The 18,274-nt window shown below is 44.5% G+C and overlaps 1 protein-coding gene across 1 annotated transcript in view; it reads left to right on the top strand.

Annotated features, from left to right (window-relative positions):
• nup160 (nucleoporin 160) overlaps positions 1-18,274 on the top strand; it is a 176,302-nt gene that overhangs the window by 116,225 nt on the left and 41,803 nt on the right. The window contains exons 12-17 of the mRNA XM_048545757.2: positions 8,433-8,517; positions 10,766-10,834; positions 13,230-13,313; positions 13,822-13,992; positions 15,487-15,586; positions 17,252-17,417. Coding sequence (XP_048401714.2) covers positions 8,433-8,517; positions 10,766-10,834; positions 13,230-13,313; positions 13,822-13,992; positions 15,487-15,586; positions 17,252-17,417 — 675 coding nt within the window. The remainder of the gene's footprint in view (positions 1-8,432; positions 8,518-10,765; positions 10,835-13,229; positions 13,314-13,821; positions 13,993-15,486; positions 15,587-17,251; positions 17,418-18,274) is intronic.

Raw genomic sequence — 18,274 nt, forward strand, 5'->3', positions numbered from 1 at the left:
CACTCCCGCACATCCCAGATGTCCAAGTTCTTTAAGGACCGCAACTTTCCCCCCACAGTGATCGAGAACGCCCTTGACCGCGTCTCCCGTATTTCCCGCGGAATGCAAGTGTACAGGGACTGGACGTCCATGGTGAATATGAGGTGTTGGGGGCCAGGGAATTGGAAGTCCTGGAGGAGGTGGAGGGCGTGGGTGGTGTCATGGACGTAGGTGGGGAGTTCCTGGACCAAAGGGGAGAAAATGGAGTCCAGATAGGTGGAGATGAGTTCGGTGGGGCAGGAGCAGGCTGAGACGATGGGTCGACCAGGGCAGGCAGGTTTGTGGATTTTGGGAAGGAGATAGAAACGGGCCGTGCGGGGTTGGGGAACAATGAGGTTGGAGGCTGTGGGTGGGAGGTCCCCTGTGGTGATGAGGTCGTGAATGGCGTTGGAGATGATGGTTTGGTGCTCGGGTGTGGGGTCATGATCGAGGAGGCGGTGTCGGAGAGTTGGCGTCTGGCCTCGGCGACGTAGAGGTCAGTGCGCCATACTACCACTGCGCCACCCTTGTCTGCGGGTTTGATGGTGAGGTTGGGGTTGGAGCGGAGGGAGCTGAGTGCTGCCCGTTCTGCGGGGGAGAGGTTGGAGTGGGTGAGAGGGGTGGAGAGGTTGAGGCGGTTAATGTCTCTACGGCAGTTGGAGATGAAGAGGTCGAGGGAGGGTAGGAGGCCTGGGGGTGGTGTCCAGGAGGAGGACTTGTGTTGGAAGCAGGTGAAGGGGTCAGTGGAAGGAGGGTTGGGTTCCCGGTTGAAGAAGTAGGCATGGAGGCGAAGACGGTGGAAAAACTGCTCTATGTCCAACCGTGACTGGTATTCGTTGATGTGTGGTTGTAGGGGGACAAAGGTGAGCCCCTTGCTAAGGACTGACCGTTCGTCCTCAGTCAGTGGGAGGTCTGGGGGGATGGTGAAGATGCGGCAGGGCTCAGTGTGGCTGTCTTCTCTGGGGTTGCTGGCTGTGGAGGTTGTGGGCGGAGCGATGAGGTCGTCGGCCGTGGGCGGGGTTCCGTCGGCGTCGGCCGTGGGCGGGGTTCCGTCGGCCGTGGGCGGGGTTCCGTTGGCATCGACCGTGGGTGGGGTTCCGTCGGCGTCGACCGTGGGCGGGGTTCCGTCGGCGGTTGGAGGATCGGGATGGGCGGCAGCAGCTGCGGTGAGGGTGGTGTGTGGGGTGTTGGCCCTCCGCTTCTTCCTGTCCCGCAGGCCCGACCAGTCCCCCTCCACCGACACTCTCATCCGCCTAGCTGAACTCGTCCTCACACTCAACAACTTCTCTTTTGACTCCTCCCACTTCCTACAGACTAAGGGGGTGGCCATGGGCACCCGCATGGGCCCCAGCTATGCCTGCCTCTTTGTAGGTTACGTGGAACAGTCCCTCTTCCGCACCTACACAGGCCCCAAACCCCATCTCTTCCTCCGGTCATTGATGACTGTATCGGCGCCGCCTCTTGCTCCCCAGAGGAGCTCGAACAGTTCATCCACTTCACCAACACCTTCCACCCCAACCTTCAGTTCACCTGGGCCATCTCCAGCACATCCCTCACCTTCCTGGACCTCTCAGTCTCCATCTCACGCAACCAGCTTGTAACTGATGTCCATTTCAAGCCCACCGACTCCCACAGCTACCTAGAATACACCTCCTCCCACCCACCCTCCTGCAAAAATTCCATCCCCTATTCCCAATTCCTCCGCCTCCGCCGCATCTGCTCCCACGATAAGTCATTCCACTCCCGCACATCCCAGATGTCCAAGTTCTTTAAGGACCGCAGCTTTCCCCCCACAGTGATCGAGAACGCCCTTGACCGCATCTCCCGTATTTCCCGCAACACATCCCTCACACCCCGCCCCCGCCACAACTGTCCCAAAAGGATCCCCCTCGTTCTCACACACCACCCTACCAACCTCCGGATACAACGCATTATCCTCCGACACTTCCGCCATTTACAATCTGACCCGACCACCCAAGACATTTTTCCATCCCCTCCCCTGTCAGCTTTCCGGAGAGACCACTCTCTCCATGACTCCCTTGTCCGCTCCACACTGCCCTCCAACCCCACCACACCCGGCACCTTCCCCTGCAACCGCAGGAAATGCTACACTTGTCCCCACACCTCCTCCCTCACCCCCATCCCAGGCCCCAAGATGACATTCCACATTAAGCAGAGGTTCACCTGCACATCTGCCAATGTGGTATACTGCATCCACTGTACCCGGTGCGGCTTCCTCTACATTGGGGAAACCAAGCGGAGGCTTGGGGACCGCTTTGCAGAACACCTCCGCTCAGTTCGCAACAAACAACTGCACCTCCCAGTCGCAAACCATTTCCACTCCCCCTCCCATTCTCTAGATGACATGTCCATCGTGGGCCTCCTGCACTGCCACAATGATGCCACCCGAAGGTTGCAGGAACAGCAACTCATATTCCGCCTGGGAACCCTGCAGCCATATGGTATCAATGTGGACTTCACCAGTTTCAAAATCTCCCCTTCCCCTACTGCATCCCTAAATCAGCCCAGTTCGTCCCCTCCCCCCACTGCACCACACAACCAGCCCAGCTCTTCGCCCCCACCCACTGCATCCCAAAACCAGTCCAACCTGTCTCTGACTCCCTAACCGGTTCTTCCTCTCACCCATCCCTTCCTCCCACCCCAAGCCGCACCCCCAGCTACCTACTAACCTCATCCCACCTCCTTGACCTGTCCGTCTTCCCTGGACTGACCTATCCCCTCCCTACCTCCCCACCTATACTCTCTCCACCTATCTTCTTTACTCTCCATCTTCGGTCCGCCTCCCCCTCTCACCCTATTTATTCCCGTTCCCTCTCCCCATCCCCCTCTCTGATGAAGGGTCTAGGCCTGAAACGTCAGCTTTTGTGCTCCTGAGATGCTGCTTGGCCTGCTGTGTTCATCCAGCCTCACATTTTATTATCTATTTATTCTAATTTTCTGCTTTCTGTTGGCGAGCCAATCTTTTGGCCAAGCTAATAAATTATGCCTAACCCCATGTGATCTTACTTTGTCAATTAAATTTTCATGCGGCACCTTACCAAATGCCTTCTGGAAGACTAGGATCCCCATTATCTACATTGCTTTGTTACACCTTCCAAGAACTCTAGCAAATCACTCAAACTTGATTACTTTTGTAAAAACCACGCTGACTCTGGATTGCATTTTGACTTTTCAAATGGCCTGTTACTATATCCTTAATAATAGATTCTATTTCTTACCAATGATACATTAAACTTACTGGTCTGTAGTTTTTACTTTATACCTCTTACCCTTTTTGAATAAGGGTGCTACATTAGCATTTTTCCAATCCCCCGGAATCTTTTCAGCATACAGGATGTTTTGGAATATCAATGGATCCACTGTCTCTGCTGCACCTTTTTTTAAGACCCTTGGATGTAGGCCATCAGACCGTGGGAACTTGTTTGACTACAAACAAAATCATTTGCTCAGTACTTTTTCCCTAGTGGTGGTGGTTGTTTGAAGTTGCTCCCTTTCTGTCATCTCTGTGACCTATCACTGTTAGGATGGTACTCGAGTTCTCCACCATGAAAACCGAGCAAAATATTGATTTAGTGGCTCCACTGTTACTGTGTTGTCCACTATTAACGCCCACCCCTGCCCCATCCTCTAAAGGACCAACATTCACTTTAGCTACTCTTCACTTTTGTATACTTAAAAAATGAGATAGCAAAATCTTCTGTATACTTCTTCTGTAGTTTTCATACATATACTTATGACTTTTTAATAACGCTTTGTTGATTTTTTCAAAAGTTTTCCAATCTTCCAGCCATCCACTGGCCTTTGCAACATGGTATGCCTTAAGTTTTTGTCTTTATATTATCTTTAACTTTCTTACTTAGACATCGTGTCTGTGTCCTTTCTTACACTATTTTCTCCTTTCTGGAATATATTTTAGTTAGGAACAATTATGTACCTCCTTAAACATCTGCCGCTGCTTATTGAGAAGGGCCAGAAGTGGGCAGGCAGGTCTGGTTTAATTGAGGATTATATTCAGCATATTCTGGTTGGACCAAACGATCTGCTTCGGTGCTGTATGACTGTATAACAGTGCTACCTTTAAGTCATCCTGCCCATGACTGTCCTGATGCCTTCTTGCTTAACTTTGTTTTACTCCAGAACACTACTCTGGGACTCCTGTTTCTCACACTCAATCTGAATTTGAAATTCCAGGATGCTTTGATCTCTCTTCCCTCAAAGATCCTTTACTGTGGGATAATTGATTACTCCCATCTCTACACAATACCAAATCCAGAATAGTTTGCAACTTGGTTCGTTCCAGAACTTATTCCAAAATGTATTGCTCCAAGAAGCAATCTTTAATACATTCAATGAACTCCCTCAAGGCTACCTTTGCCACATTGATCAATCCAGTCTATATGCATATTCGAATCACCTATGATTACTGCTGTACCTTTCTTACAAGCCGCTAGCGTTCTTTTGCTTTATTATGTGTCCCGCTTCGGGGCTAGTGTTAAGAACGTACAAGTTACTCCCTTCAGGGACTTCTTTCTCTTGCTGTTTCTTACTTCTACCCGGACCGATTCCATGCCTTCATCTCCCGTGCTGATACTTTCCTTTACGAAGAAATCTACACCACCTCCTTTCCCTTCCCACCTATGCTTTTGAAGTAGTGAGTATTCCTGGATATTCAGTTCTTGAACCTGGTTTTCCTGCGCACACATCTCAGTAATCACCATCAAATCATATCCTTTTGTCTCTATTTTTCTTGTCAGTTCATTCATTTTATTCTATATATTTTGTACATTCAAGTACAAGGCCTCGAGGTTTCTGCTGTCAAAGTTCCCTACACTTGTACAATTGCTCAGTGTGAAAGCCTGTATCCCTCTTGCAACTTTCCACACATTTTTGTCATCTCCAGATTTGGCTACAGTAAATTCACTTCCTTCCTCCAAGTCATGCACGAACAGCATATCACCTGGCCCTGCACCTATAATTAACTGACTTAATTCTTCATTTGCTTTTGTTAAATTTCATTGTACCCTTTAAGTTTTGAATCTGTAAAACATTTCTACCATTCTCCTTTTGTCTGAAAGTGACATGATAGATATTCAAAATATTAAATATGACCAGTCAACTAACTTATGATTCTCCTATAATGTTTTGTGCTGGACCCCTGATCCCAGGCTTCAATCTATTTTTTAAAAAAAGTAGAAATTCTGGTTCAAAAATAAAACAAAAAAACCACTTCTTTCCCCTCTGCACCAAATAATAACTGTCTTGCAGGAAAGGAGGTTGTAGCTTTTCTGTTTTATCTCTCACTAACTCTAACTCTATTTTCTCTTTCTCTGTTGCACTCACTTTTGCTGTCTGTATGACGTGTACAGAAATATTAGATATAGATCTTAAGTAAAATAGTTCTTTTTCAACTTAGAATTCTCTCTTTGTGGCAGGTCTGCAGTTTGTTAACTGACATTGATGCTTTAGTTGACGTAAAGGTCTTGTAAAGCAAAGGATTCTGAATGATCTATTTGTCTAGAACATACTTATTGACCTGGCCTTGACCACTCTCTGCTGTAAAGAATTCCAGTTTCGTTAATATCTGAGAGAAGAAATTCTTCATTTCTATCTGAAATGGGTGACCCTTTACTCTGAGATTATGCCGTATAGACCAAGGCTCTTCCACAAGGAGGAGAAAGCTCACACTGTCTTCCCTGTAAGTCCCCTCAGAATCTTCTGTGTTTCAGTAAGGGGTCTCATTCTTTGAAACTTCAATGAGTACAAGCCCAATCTACTCAACCTCTCTTCAAAAAAAGAATCCCTCCATATTCTATATCAACCTAATGAACATTCTCTAGACTCTCCTTCCTTCAATGAGGAAACCAAAACTGTTCTCAAATTCCCACTGTGGTCTAATTAGTGTCTTGTATGGTTTGAGCAAGAACTCCCCGTTTTCATACTTCATTCACTTTGAAATAAACATCTCTATTCCATGTGTGTTCCCCTCACCTGCTGGACTTGGATTTTAGTTTTTGGTCATTCATGCATGAAGAATCCCAAATCTTTCTCTTCATTAGCTTTTTGCAGGTCTTTGCCCAGTTAAATAGTATTCAGCTCATCTATTCTTCCTGCCATTTACATTTTCCTAAGTTATATTCCATCTGCCAGGTTTTGCTCACTTGGTTAACCTGGGGTATTTTTGTCATCCACAGACTTGGCTATAACAAATTAACTTTCCTCATCCAAGTCCTTAATATGTTTTGTAAATAATTATGGTCCAGCCCTGATTTCGATTACACTCCACTAATTAAAATTTACCATCCTGAAAATACTATCTAATCCCACTGCCTCTTCTATTATATATCCTACCTTCTGTTCAAGGTAATATGCTATCTTCACCACCATTGGGCGTTATCTGAATAAGTAGTTTAATATGTTATACTTTACCAAATGCCGTGTGAAAATTCAAATATATTGCATCAACTGCTTCCCCTTTATCATACTCAAAGAATTCTAATGAATTTATTCGGCATGATTTCCCCTTTCAAGTTGATTTTGATTATATGATGTATTTCTAAATGCTGTGCTACTGCACTCTTTGTAATAGATTCTTTGTATTTTCCAATAACAGATGTTAAGCTCAAAAACAAAACCAGAAATAGCTGGATAAACCCAGCCAGTCTGCCAGCATCTGTGCAGCAAAAGTAGAGTTAACCCTTCAATCCAGTGACCTTTCTTCAAAACATAAGTGTTAAGCTAACTGGCCTGAAGTTGTCTTTACCTCTTCCTTCTCTTTTTGAATAAAGTTGTCACATTGGAAACTATCCAATCTTCCAGCACTTTTCCAGAATCTAAGGGTTTTTTGGAAGATGATTTCCTGTAGTTATTTCCTTTATGCCCTAGGATGCTACCCATCAGGTCCAGGGGTCCTACCAGTCTTTAGCCCCATTAGTTTCTGTAGTGACAGTTATTGTATTTATTTTCTTTCATCTTTTTGCCCCTTAATTCATATTATTTTTCAAATGCTATTAGTGCTTTCTACTGTAAAGAAAGATACAAGTATTTATTTTCCCAGCCTCATCCTAAGGGGCATTGGTTCATTCTGATTGCTCTTCCTTGTTATATTGAAAGAAACTCTTGTTTTTCTTGATATTATAATTTGCAAGTTTACCGTCACTTCTCTCTTTTTCAGGTCATCTTTTGCTTGTTTTTAAAACTTTCTCGATCCTCTGGGTTTCCACTAACCTTCGCCATGCTATATATTTTTTTCAATTCGATGTTATCATTAACTTCCCCGGTCACCATGGTTGACTGTTTTTGTTTCCTACCTTCTTTCATATGGAAAGTACATCTTCCAATTGAAGATTATTCCTTGGCAACATACTTACTCCATTCTGTATTAACAACCACTATCCATTCCTTCCTTACTTTGTGCATCTCTTCATTCCTCTCCCTTCCTTTCAAACATTTACACACAAATATTTAGTACTTAGTTTGATTTTCTAACCTTGTTTCTGTAATGACTATAAGATTATACCTATTAACCTGTCTTTGTGCGACATGCATTCAGGTAAAGAACTATTAATTTTGCCTTTTTACCATTCTTTTTCCCCATTGACCCTATTTTGCTGTAGATTTTCTATGTTTGTACATTGCCCCTTCCTGTTTTGCTCTGTGTATTAGTATCCAAATAACTGTCCTGTAATTCTGACATATCTCTTTATTTTGTGAGCCTACACTTCTCACCAGCAGCACCATCACCAGCCCTGCCCCGATTCCACTCACCAATTTTGAGCTGTGTGTGGAATTCCTTCACTTTACTTGCCCTGTCCAATTTCTGTGTTCCACAGATGGTAACCCAGAGATTATTAGCAGAGTGCCCTTTTCTAATACTGTTAATGTCATTACCACCAATGTGGATACAAGTCACTGGATCCCACAGCGCCAACTCCATTCCCCTCCCTTCTTGTTCTGTTGCCCTGCACAACTGCAGATGCATAATTTATATCTTAATGTTTCATGGCCCAGGTCTGATTCCACGGGTAAATGCAACGCTAACAGCTGGGGACAGTCCCAGGTTCACACCTGTCTGAGCACAGTGACATTGTGTTAAAATTGGCTGTGACCTAGTGGTTATTGATGTCCACACCTCTGAAGGTGTAGTGCCAATTCCCACACCTCCCCTTTTGCAAAGTGTGAATTTTGAGTATCTTTCTTTGCCCTTCGTTATCGGTTACCTTCTGTACATTCAGTGTCTCTTGCCAGGACTAATGTGAGTTTCTCAGCGATTGGTTTTGCTGAATGTTCATATGTCTTCAGGGGTGGAGGAAGGGTAACTGTTGAAAATGAAGTAGGTTTAGCTGTGGGGGAGGTGTAGCTTGTAGCCAAAGGGTAATGGTTTTCTTTTGTTGCAGCAACAATGCTGGGCAGTGGAATCAGGTCTTCACACAGCCTGTTGCTGATGAAGAATTATACATACCAGAGGACCAGGACCCTAAGGTGAGCCTTCATTCCCTCCAGAACGCTTTACCGTAATCTGACTGACCAAATGTGATCTAGCCAGCAAGCTGCTTCATAGAACAAGCAGGGTTGAAATTGGGATCTGATCGTTTTGATAATCCTGGCCCTGGGCATATTTGACATGACAGTTTCCACCAGGCTTAATGATGTTGATGCTGCTAGGTTCACTGGTAAATGCATTGTGATGTGATGTTTTCGTCAAGACAAAAACTATGCTATCATGTTGCTGTGAATAAATAGTTTGGAGCTTCAGCCCAGGCGAGGTGTCTTACTAACAATTTGAATGTGCCAGAAGGGATCTCAGGATAGCCCTCTTTTTTGCCTGTTCATATGGATTAGCAATCATTTGTGTTGGGGGGAGGGGGTGGGGAGGTGGGGGTGGGTGGGGGGGAGTTGGAGTGGTACTATGGAACAAGGAGAATTATATATCTAGGTTGAGAGTGGACAGGAGCTGCGTGGTTTTGTGTAAGGAAGGCAGTCTCAGCCAGTGGGTGAGTGGGTTGGAAACATTGTGTGATGGAGTCTGAGCTGACCCAGATTCATGGAGGGGGTCAGAGTCTGGGAGGATGGGGGTGGAGCAGAGTTGGGGTGGAGGAGTGCGGATCTAGGTGGAAATGTGCGGCAGGAGCTCGTCAGTTGGGCTGGTGTACCCTCTGCTTCGGCCTCCCGTTGTCATTGTATCCTTTATTTAATACTGTCTCTTCAAAACTATCACTTTGTACTCCTGTGCTTTAAATTCCATCTGCCACATATCTACCCCTTCCACTAGCTTCTGCACTTCGGAAGTCCATCACTATCTTCCTCACAATTTATGGTACTTATGAGTTTAGTCCAAGTTTCCAAGTCACTGTTATTAATATTAATTGGGAGAAGCAGTAGCCCCAATGCTTATACCTAGATTAAAGTACCATTCGTTTTTTGTTTGGACTGGAGCTGTTACACACTCATCTTTGCTGTGCTTCCTGTCTCTGTTAATTTCATATCTATCCTGACATTGTCCCTTTGATTCCACAAACTTCAACTTTGCTCACAAACCTATAATGTAGCACGTTGTCAGTTGACTTTTGGAAGATCACATTACACTCATCAGCCTTTCTGTAAGCCTGCCAAAAGGCTCTGTTTCGTTAAACATGATTAGTCTTGAGCAACTCTATTCTAACTTTGCTTAATTAATCCACCTTTGTCCCAATGACTATTAACTTTCTTCCCTCAGTTATCATTTCTAAATGTTTCCCCCCACTGAGCTTAAACTGACTTTATTTATCCTTACAGCTTTATTTTAGATAACAAGGTGACATCTACAATTCTCCAAACCTTTCACATAATACCTGAATATTGGGGTGGGGGTTGGTGAATTGCAGCCAGCGTCTACGCAGTTTCAACGTTTGACTTCTTTCGGTATCCGTCGATACATCCTCTCTAATGTTGGTAACTTACCAGTGTTAAATGTAACCAGTCTATTTCTTACTCACTTCTATCCAGATTCGGCCATCTAGGGTCTCAAACAGCTCCTTTTTCACTGTGACTACCAGCAGCGTCCTTGACGAAGTCAAAGTATTTCTTTAGTGCCTCAACTGTTTTGTCTGATTCCACGTTTAGGTCTCCTTTTTCAATTTGTGATTGGTATCATCCCTTCCCTATGCTGTCCTTTCACTACTCGTGTTTATAGAAGACTTTGGGATTCCCTGATGTGTTAGCTAGCTGTCATCCAATGATCATCGGATTTCTTTGCCCTTTATTTATGCCTCGTTGGAAGGTACTTTGTTTGTGCCCAAATTCCCTTCCTCTTTAAAAGCAGCTATCCCATTATCCCCTTTATTTAAGGCTCTGATTTGCCTCTGGCAGATCTGTTCTTGTGCCAGTGAATTTGGCCATTTGTTAATTTACTCTGGATGGCTTCTCGTCCTTTCCACAGTGAACCTGATCTCATTGCTTAACCCATGTCTAACCTTGTCCAATCCTTGCAGTCCTCTGGTGCCAATGTATCTGCCACTTTCTTCTTTTGGTAGCTGTGCTTTCAGCAGCTGAGACCCTGCAGTTCCCACACTCTATCCCACGATTTCTCCTCTCTCCTTAAACCCTTGGTCTGGCATATTATGACATCCCTGTAGTTCAGTGTGAAGTTCTTGTCAAGCATGTCTCCTGTAAAATACATTGGTTAAGCACATTTAAAGGCTGTATGCAAGTGCATGTTGTTGACTAAATTAAAATGCTGATCTCTCAACAGGAAGCCTACCTGGAATACCTCTTTGCCCCAGGCCGGTTTACAGCTCATGCCCTGCTGAAAGCTCTACAGGTAGCTCTGTTTTCTCTGCTATTCTTTTCCATTAAAAGCTTTGCTGCTTTATTGTGATATTGTTCCAAGCGAGACCATAACCTGTGTTCAGTGGGAGGCTAGTGCATTTGAGCAATGTCTGTGTTTGTGGGTCTGTGCCATAGGCATTCAATGGTGAGGATCTTGAGGACCCAGACTAGTCCGATGTGGGATATGCCACATTAAGATCTGTCTGGTTTTCCCATGACATTACCAGCAGTGCTACTATTCCTGAATGTCTACCACCATCAACCAGAACCTACTTCTACCTTCACATCAATGTCATGGAGGTAGTGGACATCTCTGTTGACTAGAAATTTGACTGGATCAAAAGTACAGGTTAGACTTGAGAATTCTGCAGCGAGTAGCTCATTTCCTGACTCCCCAAAACCTGTCCACCATCTACAAGACCCAAGTCAGGAGTGTGATGGTATACTCACCACTTGCCTGGATGAGTGCGGCCCCGACAACACTCAAGAAGCTTTACGCCATCCAAGACAAAACAGCTCGCTTCCTTGACTTGGAATTATATCACTGTTCCTTGATTGCCACTGGTTTAAGATCCTGGAGCTACTTCCCTAATGGCACTTGGGTCTACCTATAGCGAATGGTCTGCAACGGTTCAAGAATGTAGGGCATCACCACCTTCTTGAGCAATTAGGGTCAGGCAATAAATGCCGGCCCAGCCAGCAATGCCCACATCCCATGAATGAAGAGAAGATACAGAAGGAAGCTCCAGAGAGGAGACTTCACATCTCATTTCTCTTCTTGCTATTAGTTTGCTAAAGAGTGCAGAACAAAATCTTGATGTAGGATGAGAGAAATTGAAGACAATGTGTAAGATTTTTGCAAAGCTTTGTAGCTTGGGTTATGGGTGAGATTGTTGACTTGCTCACCGAGCTGGCTTGTTTTTGTTCAGATGTCTCGTCATCATGCTAGGTAACACCGTTAATGATGCCTCCAATGAAGCATGTTGTTCAACTCCGCTTGGAATTTACACTGTCCAGTCTGTTATGTTGAGTTGTCATTTCCGGTTCTGAGCCAGAGTAGAACAACATTGCTTCATTGGAGGCCTCACTGATGGTGTTACCTAGCATAATGACGAAGCATCTGAACAAAAATGAGCCAGCTCAGTGAGCAAGTCAACAACCTGGAAACAATGTTTTTAACCATGGGACCAACATTAGGGTTTAAGGATTGTTTAACCAGTGAGAAGCAGAGAGCAGAGATATTTGGGTCACGTTCACATTGGTGAGTTGTAACAATTGGCGTGCCACTGTCATCATTGCTGGGATCTCAAGTACCTACAGTTTATATCACTGATTTGATGGAAGTGTCAAAATTTATTGGAATTAAATTTATCGAAGACACTGAGACAGGGAACACAGCACTTCCTCATGCCCTCTCAGATATGCATACATCGTCTCATGATGACTTGAGATATGGTTTAAACTTAATTATCTGGACCACCGTTCTCTTTACATCGCACAAGCATAGACAGTGCAGTGTTCCACACTCGGCAATTGGCGTCAGCACACCAATCACTGTTCAGGCCCTGCCAAACCCGGGCATCAGAGTCCTGTGCAGCCGGGACGAAAATTAGTGGAAACCACGGTCTAGACAGTACTTCATCTATTGCTTGTAGCTGCTGTCTTTCCTACATGACAATTGCGGCTACAAGCAATAGATGAAGTACTGTCTAGACCGTGGTTTCCACTAATTTTCGACATTCAAAAAATGTCGTAAGGTACATTTTTGGATGTGAAGATTGTTAGGACATCCTGAGAATCTGAATAGTGCTATATAATTTGGACATTGGCTCTTTGCATGAGAAGTGGGAAGTCACTTAATGAGATGCTCTTAACGTTGAAATGGCCCTCTTGAACCTGGCTCAGTCAGCTTCCAAAAGCCTCAGAATTGTTACCTTAGCTTCAGACTTTCTGTCACAAGATTCTAAGTAGTCATCGGCATTCTCTCTTCCCTTTTCCATTCCTGTCATTGATCTTCATTTCAAATAATGCAGTTACAACAGATCCACTGTCTAAAGATGTCAGGCACCTGAAGTATTTGTAATTGGTTGAAGGTCAATTCATGGATCTGTATCCAGTTCAGCCGGCTATCAAGTACACCCAAATCCATTTTGCTGTATAGGCATATTAAACTGTGGTTGTGTTTGATGAAAACACAAACTTCTGATGTATATTTCTCTGCTTTTCTGGGCTGTTGAGTATCATCGTGTACCTTACAGAATCTAGTTTTATTCTCTGAGAGCACCGTGGGTAGTAGTAAGTCTGATTCAGGAAGGAGCGTAGCTCTAGTACGTGGAAACCCAATGGTTAACAATTTTTGGTCACTGTGCTCTGAATCTTTGCTTTAGATATATTGTCGAGGGGCAGACAGAATCGTTGACCCAGATATGGATGGGCTGAAGAAGGAAGTAACATTAGCTGTGGAAAATGCGGTAATGTTGGAGATATTAGAATTTAATATTCTTTAAATCCACGAGATGTCCTACTCCTCAATCTGTGCTTGCCTGTTCCGTGGATAACTGCAGTGTTACATGATGCATGTTATAATTATGTTGCACAGTGTGGCCTGTACTCCTTGATCTCGGTTTAATTGTGCTTGAAATGCATCACAGCTTCTCTTCGCTCCTCAAGTCTATCAGTCAAGAAGTTCCTTCTCTCAACTTTTCTTGTCAAATGTGAGAGCTTCTAACTCATTACTATTTCAGTGTGCTTGAAGGGAGGCCATTTTGCCTGTTTGTATTCCTTCACATTCAAAAACACATTGGTGTTATTTTCCCAGCATGGGGAATGAATTAATGAATGAATTTGACTGAAAGGATTCTATTATGCCTGACGACTGAGTTGAGACATTTTGTCTGCATCATTTAGTCAGGTGTTCTCTTGTTGAATTTGTGGTCTGATGCTGAATGCCATCTCTTGTAATGTTTTTGCTGTGTTTAGATTCAGAACAGTGTGACCGAGTATGAGTTCTCACAGGAGGTATACCGTCAGCTGCAAGTGGAATTCTGGTCCAAGTTCTATGCTTGCTGCCTACAGTACCAGGAGGCCCTGGCACGACCTCTTGCGTTGCTCGTCAATGCACGCACCAACATGGTGTGCCTGCTGAAAAAGGTGAGAGCTTGGTACCAGCTACATCCTGCGTCTGACTGAAAAACCTTTAACAGAAGCTTTGCAAGGGTTTTGCTACCTGCTGTCCCACAACAGAAGTGATTTAGAGCAGAAATCTAATTTAACAAGTTGTCTACATAGGTGGGTGCAGCTTTTAGACCATGTTTTAAGCCGTGGTGTTAGTATCACACGCAGCTCCTAGTTAGTGGGTTGTGGGTATGAGGTCAACAGTAAGGCCTTGTCTGGCATTTCTCTGCATCCTTGTGTGAGTGTTGCACTGTTGGAGGTGCTGTCTTTCCAATGAGACTACTAAAGTGGGTTCATGCTTGTCTTCATGGGTCTTCTAAGCTCGTGACCTCAAAGCACTATCTTGAGAAAGAGGAGGAAATTCTTCAGTGTCCTTCTAGCGTCAATGTATTTATCCTTCAAATGACACTTAAGAAAATCGACAGCAGAAAATGGTAGAAATGCTTTCGCAGATCTGGCAACAACTGTGGGGAGGGAAAGGGGCAGTATTTTAGGAAGATACCCTCTCATCAGTCAGCACTGGGGCAAAGGGGCATTGTTTCAGCTTGGTGTCATTTCACCATGGGCACGTATTTTGAGATATAATAATTTTTTGTCAAGGGAGAGGAGGCGGGAGCAGAATGATGGATTTCTGATGAGCTAGCCCACAGGGGAATGACAAGAATGGTGATGGTACAAATCACCAATTTGGTATTTATATCCAGTGACAGTCAGAGATTTATGGGATCTTGCTCTGCAATTTGGCTGCTTCCTATTTGACACAGTGACCACATTTAGCTGGCACTGGCAAATGCACTGTGTCGATCCAACGCTTCCTTTTTTTAATCTCGATAAATTACTTTAAATGGTTTACAGTTAATAATGAAAACGTTCTCTTCCTCTCCTCGAGTTAGGCACAGTGACACTGCTTAGTTTCTGTCGACGTCTAGTACAAAACAGAGGGCTACGTCTCTGGTTTAGCCCTTAGTGGTACAGAGTTGAAAATGTAGCCAGTTACTGCTAGTAGCAAGATCATAGACAGTGTAGGGAGATCAACTACAGTAAAGGTCTCGTATCTCTCAAGCATTGCTTTCTTAAAACAAACAGTGACGGCGCCTGCCCACCGTTCATCAAAGGCCCCCAGACCAGAATATCCTTTCTAAACTGTGGCAGGATGTTATACCTTCTTTCCTTTATTATCCTGAATGTTTTCATTAAATACCAATGAAGAAGGTCTTTTATCAGCTGAACTGCTCAATATAAATGTGCAGCTAACTGACATTGTTGGTTGATCTTCCCTCCCTAGTCACCAAGCTCCTGGTAAATAAAGCCCAGAAGCCTCCTTTATCCACTTTTTAGAAAAACCTGGGTTGACGAAATGATCTCCTTGTGTGCAATGTCATACTAAATTTCATGGGTAGCCAATGAAATGAGCTGAATACTCCTCCTTGATTTGGAGTAGTTCTGACTATTCACTTCATTTTTTGGCAGGGATTCCAGTCTTTCTTCTTTCCCTGCCTTACCATCGATCACCTCTACATGTCTTCAGATGAGTGCCTATTTTTGGAAGATGAATGTTCCCTCACGGATGGTGAGTTAAATACAGTCAAAAAATGTGTAATTTTGCGTACATTAGTAGTTTTAATATCTCCTTGCCTTGTCCCTGTTATGGGTTCTTCCTGGTTGGCTTATGGAGTTGCACTGTGGATTATATCTAAGCTCTGCAGTCCTATCACATCCAGTCATGAAGGCTGGTAGCCAGTTAAACAACTAACTAAGAGGAAACGACTCCACAAATATCCTGACCTTTAATGATGGGGATCCATGAGCACATTTTGAAATATTTGCAACAGTCTTCAGTCAGAAATACAAAGTGAATAATGTGGAGGTCTCCAGCATGACAGATGCCAGGATTCAACCAGTTTGATCCACTCCATGTGATATCAAGTATTGCCTGGGCACTGGATATGGGCTCTGACTACATTCCGGCAATAGTTCTGGGCAAAAAAAAGCTGAATTCCAGAGGTGAGGTGAAAGTGGCTGCCTTTGATATCAGGTTGCATCAAGGAGCATAACTGGAATCAATGGGTATCAGGGGACTCACTGGCTGAAATCACACCTGACTCATTGGGAAGATGGTTGTGACTGTTAGAGGTCAGTCATCTCAGCTGCAGGACATCTCTGCAGGACTTGCTAAGCAGCTGCGGTGTATTATCTACAAGATGCACTGCAGAAATTCACCAAAGATCCTCAGACAGTACTTTCCAAACCCACGACCACTTCCATCTTGAAGGACAAGGGCAGCTGATAAATGGGAACACCACCACCTTCAAGATTCCCTCCAAACAACTCAGTGTCCTGACCAGGAAATGTATAGCTGTTCCTTCACTGTCACTGGTTCCTGGAAGTGTCTTCGCGATGACCTATGAGAATGCTTACACCACAAGGATAGCACTGGTTTAAGAAGGCAGTTCAACAGCAACTCAAAGACAATAGGGGATTGCTCATAACCACTGGTCTAGCCAATGATGTCTGCATCCCTCGGAAGAATGAAAATGACCTTTTGCCCCTCCCAGGTTAATTTACTGAGATCCATAAATGCTGATAGTTGGGGTGCACTTGGTATATTTTTCATTGCACTTAATGTTATTGGATGCGTTGTTTATTGAGGCATTTTCCCCCTTCCCCATCTTGCCTTCGTTCTTCTGGGTTGGTTTCTAGAATTGCAGTGCTGAAAGCTCACAGGTGATCAGTGACTGGATTCCTGGATTCCTGGATTTCTCCTGCCCACTGAGAGTTACAGTGCACCCCGAAGAGACTGGACCCTCTTGGTGTTCCAGCAGTGCAGCTGCTGTACGGTTTGTGTACTGAGCGGAATGACGTTATGTTAAACCATCCATTCAGAGTGTTCATTGCGTCAAGAACAGTTCATGTCTCACACAGACACTAGGGTGCACCCAGTGGCTTTTGAGTAATGATCCAGGCTGTAATTGAAAATTACACATGAATGCAAGCCTCTATTGCTGCAGTCCTGTCCTTTGTGAATCTCTCTGTCCTTTGTTTCTGTTGAGAGTACTGTTCTTGTGCAGTAACTGGTTTTGTTTATTTTTAGACATGCATTGTCTAAACTGTTGTTGTTTCTCAAGATGTTAACTGATTTTAATTTGGGTATCTGGCTCTCTTGACCATCTTCAGGTGGTCAAAGTGAGTGCTGCTGTCTATACAAGGTGTAATAGGTTTCCTCTCTGTCCTTTAGATCCAGATGTAGCGAGGGACCTACATCGCTTGGTGCAGTGTCTTCGGCTGGTGGGAGACACCATCACTCTGGAAATGGCCTCGTTGATGGAAACAGCAGTGAGCCACCTACATCCCCCTGAAAAGGCTGCAGAGCAGATCCTTGAGTACCTTCTAGCCAGAGACACGTGAGTTAGACTGACTGCTGGTGCTATGTTTTGTACAATCAGGAATCGTGCTCTTTATTTAGTCAAAAAATACCATTTGGAACCAAAGCTGACAGTACCCAACTCCAAGTTGGTCATAGTCAGTTGTGTCACAGAGTCATAGAGGTGTACAGTATGAAAAGAGGCCTTTCAGCCCAACTCGTCCATCCACCCAGTTTTCACGCTTTTGCCTGGGTTTGGTCTTTATCCCTCCATACCTGTCCGATCCATGTACCTGTCCAAATGCCTCTGAAATGACAAAGTTGTAATTGCCTCCATCACTACATCTGGCAGCCCATTCCAGACACCCATCACCCTCTGTGTGGAAAAAATTGCCCCTCTGACCCCTTTTATATCTCTCACCCCCACCTTAAACCAATACCCTGTAGTTTTAGACTCCCCAAATGGGGGAAAGCTGTTAGCAATCTACCTTATCTATGGCTGTCATTGATTTTATAAACTCTATGAGGATACCCCTCAGTTTCCTAAACTCCAAAGAGAAAAATCCCACCCTCTCCAGCCTCTCCTTATAACTCAAACATGCCAATCCGAGTAGCATCCTAGTAAATCTTACCAACATCTTGTACAGCTGCGCCAAGACATCCTAAATCCTGTACTTTGTGATCTGACTGATGAAAGCAAGCATGCTGAAAGCCTTCTTCGCCACCCTGTCTGCCTGTGACTCCACTTTCAAGGAGCTATGAATCTGTACCCCTAGATATCTTTGTTCTATAACACTCCCCAGGGCCCTACCATTGACTGGGTAGGTCCTGCCCTGGTTTGACCTATCGAAATTCAACACCTCGCATTTATCTAAATTAAACTCCATCTGCCATTCC

This window comes from Stegostoma tigrinum, chromosome 17 (assembly GCF_030684315.1).
Source record: "Stegostoma tigrinum isolate sSteTig4 chromosome 17, sSteTig4.hap1, whole genome shotgun sequence".
Taxonomy (NCBI): Eukaryota; Metazoa; Chordata; class Chondrichthyes; order Orectolobiformes; family Stegostomatidae; genus Stegostoma; species Stegostoma tigrinum.